This window comes from Suillus discolor, assembly GCF_016758755.1.
Source record: "Suillus discolor strain FC423 chromosome Unknown F5147scaffold_11, whole genome shotgun sequence".
Classification (NCBI taxonomy): domain Eukaryota; kingdom Fungi; phylum Basidiomycota; class Agaricomycetes; order Boletales; family Suillaceae; genus Suillus; species Suillus discolor.
Window position 1 is genome coordinate 75,300 of NW_024541258.1, and position 12,130 is coordinate 87,429.

The following is a 12,130-nucleotide window of genomic DNA, read 5'->3' on the forward strand; positions in this document are numbered from 1 at the left end:
GCGATGCTTTATTCTACAAGCCAGTGTCACGCCTGCCCGAGGACGAAGAGAGTACGACAACAGGTATGGAATCGAGCTCGATCGTTATGGACTCTCGCACCTTGACGTAATTAACTGTTATTTAACTTTGTTGTGTTGACCGATTTAATTTTATTCAGTTTTATAACTCGGGGTTATTAGTTAACAACAACACTGCCCCAAAGTGTCCCTCTACCGATCTTCCGTCCGATGTTGGGATATAGACGAGTCAGGCAGGTGCCTTGGCCCTCGAAAACGGTACGACTTCATGCAAGGATCAAAAGAAATAGCACTATACGCAGCTTTGACGTAGTTGCAGCTCTGTCTTGTCTGTTATCAACACGCACTATGAACGTGAGATTCGTTTTTGAAGAACTATTAGTATAGCTTATTATCTCTTTCAGCAGGTGGTTACTAATCAAATCCTCGAGTCCAACATGAGTTTGCCTCGTTGTTCCAGAATCTGACGGGTGCCGTTTTCAATACCACGGGTTGGCGTCTCAAGGATGGGCGCAAGAAACGTGATCTCCTGCAAGTCTGCGTCTGTCTTTATAAGAGCTGCCGCATCATCCAGTATCGGTAAAACGCTTCAATTGGGCACTATCAGGAGCATCCCACTTAAATGGCTTCAGAGTACGTAGTCTTCGGATGTTTCTTCGTACTGTAATTGTCTCATTGATATGTAGGACTAAGCCGCATGGCACTCCTTCGGGTTTCACTAACACTGGACCACCAGATCCTCTTGTCAGGCATGTAGTCTCCAGATGAAGTTCCGTAAATTTCTCAATATTAACAAGCGAAGGCAGGCCTAAAAATATTGTACTCTTTGGGGAGACAGGAGCAGGCAAAAGCTCACTCGTCAACCTCATGGCGGGCAAGGAGGTAGCTCACACATCTCCTGACATGCAACGCTGTACGTTGCAGTGGAAAGAGTATACTATCGACTTCGAGGGTGCCTCGTATATGGTTTTCGATACCATCGGGCTCGAGGAACCGCAACTGGGGATCAAAGAATACCTCGAATCTGTCGAAAACGCCTATAAGCTCGTCAGGGAATTGGATGATAAAGGCGGGATCGATTTGCTTCTCTTCTGCGTTCGCGCCGGCAGAGTCACTGCTACGCTTCAAAGCAATTATCGGCTCTTTCACGAATTCCTCTGCGAGAAGAAGGTTCCAATTGTTCTTGCGATCACGAACCTCGAAAGAGAGCAGAGGATGGAGGAATGGTGGGAGAGAAACGAGGGCACCTTCGACAGGTATCAGATAAAGGTCGCGGGTCATGCATGCATCACCGCCGCCAACAGATTGGACGGCAGACACAAAGTTCTTTATGAACAATCGCGCATCACGATCCGTAACCTTGTTAGGGAATTTACTGCCGACGGGCAGAAGCAGGCATGGACAGGAGGGCACAACCTGTTCGTGTCGTTGATGCGCAGGCTGAAGGAGTTACTCACAGGGGGTTCGCATCTGACAAGGAAGGATCTTGTTCCTCATCTCACGAAGCGTTGTGGTATATCTCCAGACGTTGCAAAACAGTTGGCTAATATGATCAAGCAAAACGTAGCTTGAACTCCCGTTGAACTTATGTTTCATCCGATTATAGACTGTCGTTGTCGGTAATACGGCCTTACCCTTATGGATCGGTACATAGCACATATTTCCAAACAATTATTTCTCGCGATGCATGTCGCTCAAATCGCATTATATAAATGCGCAGGTTGAGGGTCTCCACGCAAGTAAGCCCGGGCAAACGTGAATTCGCTGGTTACCAACATGAGATATATTTTGCCAGTCATGCATTGTCGTACTTACCACTGAGTACTTGTGTCGCTGGACTCCGTGGACAACCCCAGGCACATTGGCGGCCACCCTTCGACCTACAAAATTTAGAGGTTGAATACTCGTAATTTTTAACACAGGTAAGCAACATCCACAGCACTGTGATTCAGACCTAGTATCATTCCGAAGGCCTGTCCTCTGCCGTCAGCAGGTTGCTGTCAAAATGTGTGTGGTACCTAGTTGATTCACAACCATGACACTACCGCATTATTTTACTATGGATATAAGTTTGTTCCACCAATCGCGTTGCTCCATCACCAACGCCGTAAGCATCAAACTCAAGCAGGTCTTTGTTATGTAATTTGAAAACTTGTTTCTGGATTTTCAAACCTATGTTCACCCAGGTTAGTAACAATACTGCCCCAAAGTATACCTCTACTGATCTTCCGTCCGATGTTGGGAACAGCACGACTTCATGCAGGGATCAAAAGAAATCAGCAGTTTTGACGTACTTAGTTGCTGCCGCGTTGTCTGTGATCAACGCACACTATGAACGTGAGATTCGGTTTTCAAGAACTATGACTTATTATCTCTTTCGACAGGTGGTTCATACTAATCAAAGCCTCGAGTCCAACACGAGTTTGCCTCGAGTTGTTTGAAAATATGGTGTTTTCAATACCACGGGTTGGCGTCTGAAGGATGGGCGCAAGAAACGTGGTCTCCTGCAAGTCTGCGTCTATCTTTATAAGAGCTGCCACATCATTCAATGTCGGTAAAACGCTTCAATTGAGCACTATCAGGAGCATCCCTCTTCGATGGCTTCAGAGTACGTAGTCTTCAGATACTTTTCGTACTGTAGTTTCTTATATTGATATTTAGGACTGAGCCGTATGGCACGACTTCGAGTTCCAATTCGGGTACCACTGGACCACCGGCTCCTGACAGGCACGTAGTCTCTAGATGTATTTGTTCGATATTAACAAGAGAGGACAGGAATAAAACTATCGTACTTTTTGGGGAGACGGGAGCAGGCAAAAGCTCACTCATCAACCTCATGGCGGGAGAGGAGGTAGCACACACATCTCCTGACATGCAACGCTGTACGTTGCAGTGGAAAGAGTATACTATCGACTTCGAGGGTGCCTCGTATATGGTTTTCGATACCAGCGGGCTTGAAGAACCTCAGCTGGGAACTAAAGAGTATCTCGAGTCTGTCGACAACGCCTATAAGCTCATCAAGGAATTGGATGGACGAGGCGGCATTGATCTGCTTCTATTCTGCATTCGCGCCAGCAAAGTCACTGCTACGCATCAAAGTAATTATCGGCTTTTTCACGAATTCCTCTGCGAGAAGAAGGTTCCAATTGTTCTTGCGATCACGAACCTCGAAAGAGAGCAGAGGATGGAGGATTGGTGGGAGAGAAACGAGGGCACCCTCAACAAGTCTCAGATAAAGGTCGCTGGTCATGCGTGCATTACCGCCGCCAGTGGATTGGAAGGCAGACACAAAGTCCTTTATGAAGAATCGCGCGTCACGATCCGCAGCCTTGTCAAGAATTTTACTGCCGACGGGCAGAAGCAGGCATGGATAGGAGGGGACAACCTGTTTGTGTCGTTGATGCGCAAGCTGAAGGGGTTAATTATAGGGAGTTCGAATGTCAGAAGGAAGGATCTTGTCCCTCATCTCACGAAGCGTTGTGGCATATCTCCAGACGTCGCACAACAGGTGGCTAATATGATCAAGCAAAACTAGCTTGACCTCCCGTTGAACCCTTATCCGATTATAGCTGTCGTTGTGGTTATCAACTTGAATAAAGGTTGTCATGTTTGTATGTCCATGCGCTAGTATGACGCAACCTGTGAACCGGATGGATGTATCATGTGTGCATGTGAACTTCAGAAAGATATTCGAGCATGAAATTGGTTTCCTTCGTGTTTGCTTATTTTGACAGGCGGAACCCCCCGAATACGTAATTACAACACTCACTGCGGAAGTGAGAAACTGATCAGACCTGGAAAGGGTACGAAAAGACGATGTAAACAGTATCTAAACAGATGTAGCAAATGACACAAATTCCGAGGTGTTAGAATCTGGAGAGATCCTCAATTCAGACTGTTATCCAACACTGGAAAACTCGATGTTGCAGAGGTGCACAGAAACAGTAGAACCTAAACCATATGTCTGATTTGCGTCTGAATATGATCATAATTGACTCGGATTAGTATCTAGTTACAAATGTGCGGATCCCTATGATTCTGGGGATTTGCCAGCTTCTGGGTGCTTCGCACTGGCTTTTCCCCATTCCCCTCAGCCCCCTTGTTCGCCTAACGATGTACGGGGCACAGCGCCGCCCTAGCGGTGCTCCAGAAAATCAGCCAATGAACGACACGAACTCGAATCCATACCAGTTTGGTTCCCCAGGCCACGACTCAAACCCGAGTCCATACCAGTTTCCACCTCTACTGACTCCTGGAACCCCGCTATCGAATGCTGGCGGTCATGCGCTGCCGGGCCTTGTTCCTCTGCTCTGTATGCCCATGACCTCATGCTATGGTATCATCACGACGAGAGAAGTTTGAGCTAGGTCGTTCAACTGATAGATAATATTGAGTGCCAATATCGCAGACAAAGGAACAAACTTACAGCCTTCTTGGCCTTGTACCAGCGGGTGAACTCTGCCGGAGTCTCTTTCTCCGTGTCGCTACTATTGAAGGTCTCTTCTGTATCGATCCTTGCCACAATTCCAGCTGCAGACTTCTTCCAAGCATATTAGTTAGTATGATTAGCTAGCTACAAGGATGCGTAGTACTTACTTTATATTTCTGGGCCTCTTGCCAGCGCATGACTTGAAGTCGGTCAGGAGTTTCGGGCTCGGTCGCGCTGAGGTCGACATGTTCAGGAACTTGTAGTAATCTGGGCTGCTTAGTGGGCCGTCTGAGCGTGATTTCGACTCTCTACAAAGGTACTTAGTTGGTTGGTTGTATTTAAATCTAAAACTTACCATAGGCCCTGGCCGCTTGGTTTCAAAGGTAAAACTGAATGCCTGTAGTTTCGAAGGTAGTTCAAGCTTGATCTGATCTGCGTCGTCCGACATAGTGCGAGTTAACGATGGACTTGAAGAAATTTTTCGAAAAACGTACCTCACTTAAATCCAATCGTATGCAGACGTCGAAAGAGTGGATTTCCAGGGTCAGTTAGTGTTGGAACAGCAAGTATTTGAAGAGAATAAACGGACGTCGGAAAAGACATGGTGGCGAAGTCCGAAAAGCATCTGTTTACGTCTGTAGCTGTGGACCAAACGAAGGCTTCGCTTCAAAATCTACGATACGTCGGATTTGCGTCGGATTAACAGCTAGGTACGTTTTGTGTCTGCTCACTTGCCCTTTCTCCCTCGGAATATGGTCTGATCAGTTTCTCACTTCCGCAGTGACTGTCCCTCTTAGTGAAGCAAACATGTTTCATTCCAAACGATGACGTCAATATTGTTGCCTCGTCCCACCCGTCATCCTCGTTATTGTAATCAACCACCTCAACCTAATCTAGCTAGAATAGCCTGTGGTATTAATGTTCCTTGTTCGACCCGATCTAACTCGAAAACATCTCCCTCCAGCATTGTTCCGGATCCAGCACTTTAACTTCGTTAATGTCCCGAACTTCTTCGGTTTTCTTCAACTCTTCGGGAGCCGCAAATTCGGCAGCAATATTGTCGTCATACGAGATACTCTCTGGACCAACAAGAAGGTTATCTGCATCACGTGGATTGATTGAGAGCGGAGGTGCCCATCCGAAGGATGCTTCAAGATCCTGTACAATCTTGACAGCAATGCCAACCTCTTCACGAGTGTGCAAGTGAGCATGTCGACGGCGGGTGGACTTTCCACCCTCCGCAGCTTTTATGGCGCTGTGTGGTGTCGAAGGTTTGCATGAATCTTTGATAACCCAATTTTGCTTACTTTATGCATTTCATTCTGTAACACATCAATTGGGAAAAACTCACCCTCCTGCATCAAAATTGTGGGAGTTCTGACAATGCAGTATTCCGTGTGCGATGGCCTGCTGATCAGTATCTGCGAGAACCTTAGCTGTCCGTCATATTAACACAATATTTACAGGATGCCCGCCAGTGCACTTCATCGACCTTCGTAGTCCCTTCAATCTCTAATGAAAATGATCCTTTAACCAGGACTTATTCCCTCATATTCGGGCCTCTGGCCCCAGGGAATGCCAGCACATTAAATCACGCACGCTGCGACTATCACGTCACTGTGACCGCTTTTTCGAAGAGAAGATTGGCGCTTCGCGTTTGTAACACGTCTTGCACGGTCTGTAGCTTTATCAATTACCTCATGATACATGATCGGTTGACCCCCTTCTGCATTGCTAATTAATATCATACCCTTATCAAGGGCTACACAGCCATTGCACCTGGGCGACAGTTAACTCTGGCTACTTAGAGCATGTACATCCAACATCGTTCTAACAGCGTATGGAACATGCAGTACCCTTGCGTCGTAGTTCATTTTCCCTGATTTGGCACCTGAACGTACGTCCGAGGCTGACGTACTTACTACTGACAAATGATTCAACTAATCGGGAGATACTAGTACCTCAAGAACACCAAACGCAAAGTCAATACCTGCCCTTCGCTTTTTCCTGTCTTGTCTGGAGTTGATCCATCTTTGCAATGTCGTCTGTTGGTGGCAAATTATGTACTGTAAGTGATAACTTTGATGCTTCCTCAGCATAAATTTGACGCGAAATCATATTCGTATTCCAAACCAGAGTGAGGCTTCGAATCACAAAGAGGAAACCTGCAATGTTGTCATTTTTGGAGAAACAGGCGCTGGCAAAAGCTCCTTGATCAATTTGGTCGCTGGGACGCGAACGGCGCTGACGTCCTGCACTGCTGTGGGATGTACAACTGAAACAAATGTGTACGACATTTCAATTCCGAGTCAGAACGAGACCTTGAAGGTCAAGCTTTTCGATACAGTCGGTCAGTGCAGCTCGCCGCTCTCTGGTATGTGTTGCTGAACCAGATTACAGGTCTTGGCAAGGGTTTTGAAGGAGAAGTCTCTGATAAGGACGCTCGAAGAGCTCTGAAAACGCTCCTTCGAGATCTTATGAAGCAAACTGACATCCATCTCCTCATGTACTGTGTACGGGGTGCGAGAGCGACGAAGGCGCTCTATCGCAACTACAATTTAATCCGCTCGGAAGTGAAGGAGAGGGTTCCAATCGTCCTTGTCGTGACTTGTTTGGAAGACCGTGAACCAGAAATGGAAGACTGGTGGAGGGATAACGTGCGATCCATCTCAGACTTCGGGATGACCTTTGCTGGTCACGCATGTGTCACCACAGCGACTATCGACAGATATGCAGGGGATGAGCTCGAGCGGCGCCACAAACAGTCATACCACGCCGTCTCTCAGCTTATCGAGAAGTGTCGCTCGAAAGGGGGTCAACGTCCACTGTCGGATGCCGGCGAAAGGCAACATGACACTATCCGCCAGGTATCTCCTAAAATGGCTACAAGGTACTTGGTTTCCAGTTGCTCCTCGTGCCACATTTTGCTGACTGTGATTAGCAAGAACAGGCATAAAACTATCGTACTGTTTGGGGAGACAGGAGCAGGAAAAAGCTCACTCGTCAACCTCATGGCGGGAAAGGAGGTAGCACGTACATCTCCTGACACGCAACGCTGTACAATGCCACAGTGGAATGAGTATACTATCGACTTCGACGGTGACTCGTACACGGTTTTCGAAACCATCGGGCTCGACGAATCGCAGCTAGAAATCAAAGAGTACCTCGAATCTGTCGAAAACGCCTATAAGCTCGTCAGGGAATTGGATAGGCGAGGCGGCATTGATCTCCTTCTATTTTGCGTTCGCGCCGGCAAAATCACTACTACGCTTCAAGGCAATTATTGGCTCTTTCACGAATTCCTCTGCAAGAAGAAGGTTCCCATTGTTCTCGCCGTCACGAACCTTGAACGAGAACAAAGGATGGAGGACTGGTGGCAGAGAAACGAGGGCACCTTCGACAAGTATCAGATAAAGGTCGCCGGTCACGCGTGCATCACTGCTGCCAATAGATCGGACGACAGACACAAAGACCTTTACGAACAATCACGCATCACGATCCGCAACCTCGTACAGACTTTTACTGCTGACGGGCAGAAGCAGGCATGTATGAGAGGGCACAGCCTGCTCGTGTCGTTGATGCACAAGCTGAAGGAGTTACTTATAGGGGGTTTGAGTGTGAGAAGGAAGGATCTTGTCCCCCATCTCACGAAGCGTTGTGGAATGTCTCCAGAGGTCGCAAAACAGTTGATTGATATGATCGAGTAGTTTGACCTCCCATCGAACTCATACCTCATCTGATTATAGACTGTCGTCGTCGGTAATACGGCCTTACCTTGAGGGTCTCCATGTAAGTAGACAAACGTGAATTTGATGTAAATTACAGGTTACTAAATATAATGCACCAACATGAGATATCTGCTGCCAGTCATGCATTGTTACACTTAGTGCTTGCGAGACTTCGCAGACGATCTCCAAGCATATTCAATCTACATGAGTCGAACGCTCGCAAATTTTCAACATCGTGACAAGTAAGTAACATCCACTACACCATGAGTCAGACCTGGTATTATTCACCTGAACGGAATTCAGGATATATGTTGCAAGCCACACATGTGTCACTTTGGTCCTTTTTTGCAGTGTCAAGCGACATACGAAAAAGTGACAGAGGGTAGAGCTAGATGTTGATTGGTCGACGTAGAGTTGCACACAGAAAAGATTGTCAAAATCGCGCCCCTTGGACCTGAACCAAGTGGCACCCCGACTAGGACCCCGGAACTCACACGCGCTCATCGGCAGCGTGCGTCCAACGGCGCCTTCTCAACCATGGCCCCGTCCAACACCCTAGTCAATAATAAAGACAAAGACAAAGGCAACGGAACGCGAAACCTAAGAGACATGATAGCCTCAGGTACCGACCAAGCCTCTGAATCCCGTCCAACCACCCCAGCAAACCCAACACAAACCACTAACAAACGAGCCCCACCTAGACTGTCCATACCAGAAATTATAGCACTTAAAAATGAAGTCACTGACGCAAAAACAGGAAAAAAATACCTAGAACGAATCGCTCTATCTCTCGCCGGAAAACCCTACAAAACCCAAAACGAAATATCTGAACTACTGCTTCACACTACTCAACTAGCGGGTGTCTCCCTTCCGGCACAAACAGCCATGCGCGCGATGGCATTTATACTGGAAGAAGGAGCAACAAATGAAATGGCGGAAACCATTGCTCGTCACATCACAGCAGCCATTTCCCCTCACATTGCTAAGTTGCAGGAAACTGAAGAAAAGCTAACGAAAACCACAACAGACCTCAAAACCAATGCAGTAACCCAAGACACGCAACTAGAAGAAGTGAAATCATCGCTCGTCAAACTCACCACTCAAGTATCAGAAACCATGAAACCCACATACGCAGCAAAAGCAGCAGCAGGGAACCACACAAACCCTGAAGCCCAAGCGCAACACCTCCAAAGAATGGCGTGCGAAGCCATCAAAGAATGCCAACTTCTCATCGACTTCCCTTCAAGCAGCGAGCTAGCAGCGGGAAAATCATCACACGCACAACTAGTCGAAAAGGTCAAACAAGCGATAGCAGCCCTACCCAAAGACAACGACGCACCAGAACTGGAGACTCGGTCCATCACTCAGTTCCGTCAAGGAGGCATGATCATCGAAATGACAACTAAGGAAGCCGCAGTGTACTTACGAACCAACAACGAAGCCAAGAAGAACCTCCTCCAAAACCTAGACCCGCAAGCCGCGCTCAAAGAAAGAACATACACCATCGTCGTACCCTTTATGCCTATATCATTCAAACCTGGAGACAATACTAACCTTCGACAGATAGAACGAGAAAACAGATGGAACGAAGGAACAGTGCTGATGGCACGGTGGATAAACCCAGTGGAGAAGAGAACAAACACGCAGAGAGTAGCTCACATACTAATCACGTTCACAGACCCCACATCCGCCAACAACGCAATCCGAGACGGAATCGCAGTAGACCAAGCCAAACTCTGGCCAAGCAAGAACAGATGAGAACCTATGCGATGCGCCAAATGCCAGCACTACGGACACATCGCCAAGGAGTGCATCGCCCACAATGACACCTGCGCTAACTGTGGCAACAATCACCGAATGACGGATTGCACCACCAAAGACAAACAATACTGCACAGCATGCGAGACCACTGACCACTCAAGTCGAGACAGAGACTGCCCAACATTCATCAAACACTGCGAGAGCCTGGACAAGAGATACCCAGACAACCAACTACCCTACTTCCCAACGAACGACGAATGGACCCAAGCAACAGCCCCACCAAAACCGCCACCATACCAAAAACTGCCACCTCCCCCTCCGAAAAACGACCACAACCAACAACCAACTCTCACCCAACAACGTCTAGACATGTACCCTATGAGAAACCGAGGCACGAGACCATCATCAAGAGGATTCATCCCAAACCGAGCGTCCCCAAGACCATACCCAGAACCCTACTCACTCGAATTCGTCCCAGGAACATCAACTGAGGCCAACGCCTCCGGCTGGAACTAAGCCCAACATGCAGAACAACACCACGGCACGTCTACGCATATGGCAACAAAACTTAAACACCTCACCAGACGCTCAACACTGCATACTCAGCGGACCCCAAACAGCGAGAGACTGGGACATAATAGCGATTCAAGAACCAACTATCGACACAAAAGGTAACACAAGAGCAACTCCCGACTGGCATGTAGTATACCCGACGCAACGATACACCCACACCAAACGATCTCGCGCAGTCACCCTGGTACACAAGCGCATCAACACCAATAGCTGGAGGCAGCTCCCCTTCCCCTCAGCAGACGTGGTCGTCATCCAATTCTCAGGCACCTTCGGCAAACTCACTCTATTCAACATCTACAACGACGGTACGAAACAAGACACCCCCCCGACTCTACACCAATACCTCGAAGACCACATCCAACTAGTACGACCAACTGTGGAAGACCACATGATCTGGCTCGGTGACCTCAACTGTCATCACGCACTCTGGGAAGAAGAACGCAACCGTCACCTATGTGAGACACGAGAAGCCCAAACTCACGCACAAGCATGGATCGAACTGATGGCAGAATATGGAATGTGCCAAGCCCTCCCGAAGGACCTGCCAACACTACAATCGACAAGCTCAGGAAACTGGATGAGACCAGACAATGTCATCTGCACCGACAACACCCTCGAATCATTCACAGTATGTGATACAGCCCCTGCCCTCCGCCCTCCGAAAACCGACCATGTTCCAATCCTCAGCACACTCGACTTCGAAATCCCCAAGGCCACCACAACCACGACATACAACTACCGCGATGTAGACTGGGAGAAATTCTCTGCGACGCTCAAAACGCAACTGGGACGCATCCCTCCACCCCAACCGCTAGCAAGCAAGGACGAGTTTAACGCAGCAGCACAGAACCTCGCAAAGGCCCTGCACGACACCATAGAGGAAATCGTCCCGAAAACCAAACCCAACCCTCATGCCAAACGCTGGTGGACCAAGGAAATATCGCAGCTGATAGCGCAGAAACATGAGCTAAGTCACCTATCCTATAAATTCAGAGCAGCAAGAGATCACCCATCACACGAGGAACACCGCAAAATCTGAAACCAGGTATCAGAGACCATCCTCAAGGCAAAGAAGGAACACTGGGAACAATTCCTCGAGGAAGCGACGCAATGCGAAATATGGATAGCGAACAAATACGTCTCAAACCCAAGCACAGACGGCGGCAAGACACGAATCCCAGTCCTCCAAGTCAAGAACGCTGACGGCACCATACACAAAGCAATCAGCAATGACGACAAGAGCGAAATACTAGCCAGAACCTTCTTCCCACCTCCGCCACCCACGAGCTCAGTACCTAAAGACTTCGAATATCCAGACCCAGCCGCACCATTTACGCCAATCACTGCGGAACACATCGAGCAAGCCATCAGCAACACCAGTCCATACAAGGCACCAGGGCTGGATGGACTATGCAACATCGTCTTCAAGCACAGTTCAGGTCAACTAACCCCCTACCTCCTCTATATTTTCAGGGCAGTATTCACACTAAAGACATACTATGAACCATGGAGAGACTTCACAACAGTTGTACTGCGCAAACCCGGCAAAGCCGACTACTCAGCACCCAAGGCATATCGACCCATTGCCCTCATCAACACGACGTGCAAACTCCTAACCGCA

The 12,130-nt window shown here is 48.1% G+C and overlaps 4 protein-coding genes across 4 annotated transcripts; 2 read left to right on the forward strand and 2 right to left on the reverse strand.

Moving 5' to 3' along the window:
• Positions 1–882: 882 nt before the first annotated feature.
• F5147DRAFT_570786 (P-loop containing nucleoside triphosphate hydrolase protein) lies at positions 883–3,553 on the forward strand (the record flags this gene model as incomplete). Its single annotated transcript, XM_041431010.1, has 2 exons — positions 883–1,556; positions 2,785–3,553. Coding segments are annotated over 2 exons (1,443 nt in total), but the record flags the coding sequence as incomplete, so codon positions are not given.
• A 796-nt stretch (positions 3,554–4,349) lies between these two features.
• On the reverse strand, positions 4,350–4,895 carry F5147DRAFT_770384 (uncharacterized protein; the record flags this gene model as incomplete). Its single annotated transcript, XM_041441145.1, has 4 exons — positions 4,350–4,394; positions 4,445–4,558; positions 4,615–4,755; positions 4,803–4,895. 4 exons carry the CDS (start codon positions 4,893–4,895, stop codon positions 4,350–4,352), a joined length of 393 nt encoding a protein of 130 aa, XP_041296033.1.
• A 46-nt stretch (positions 4,896–4,941) lies between these two features.
• F5147DRAFT_759024 (uncharacterized protein) lies at positions 4,942–6,156 on the reverse strand (the record flags this gene model as incomplete). The annotated part of the gene is made up of 3 exons (XM_041440426.1): positions 4,942–5,730; positions 5,799–5,824; positions 6,047–6,156. 3 exons carry the CDS (start codon positions 6,154–6,156, stop codon positions 5,387–5,389), a joined length of 480 nt encoding a protein of 159 aa, XP_041296034.1. The 3' UTR covers positions 4,942–5,386.
• Positions 6,157–6,159: 3 nt separating this feature from the next.
• F5147DRAFT_834753 (P-loop containing nucleoside triphosphate hydrolase protein) lies at positions 6,160–8,267 on the forward strand. Its single transcript, XM_041443928.1, has 5 exons — positions 6,160–6,344; positions 6,406–6,515; positions 6,584–6,797; positions 6,848–7,337; positions 7,389–8,267. Exons 2-5 carry the CDS (start codon positions 6,486–6,488, stop codon positions 8,152–8,154), a joined length of 1,500 nt encoding a protein of 499 aa, XP_041296035.1. The 5' UTR covers positions 6,160–6,344; positions 6,406–6,485; the 3' UTR covers positions 8,155–8,267.
• Positions 8,268–12,130: the final 3,863 nt, after the last annotated feature.

Excerpts from the sequence above, each read along its gene's own strand:
- F5147DRAFT_834753 (XM_041443928.1), top strand. The coding sequence starts at position 6,486 with ATGTCGTCTGTTGGTGGCAAATTATGTACT. Across the intron at positions 6,516-6,583 it reads TTGGTGGCAAATTATGTACT|AGTGAGGCTTCGAATCACAA; the intron begins GTAAGTGATAAC and ends ATTCCAAACCAG. Across the intron at positions 6,798-6,847 it reads CAAGCTTTTCGATACAGTCG|GTCTTGGCAAGGGTTTTGAA; the intron begins GTCAGTGCAGCT and ends ACCAGATTACAG.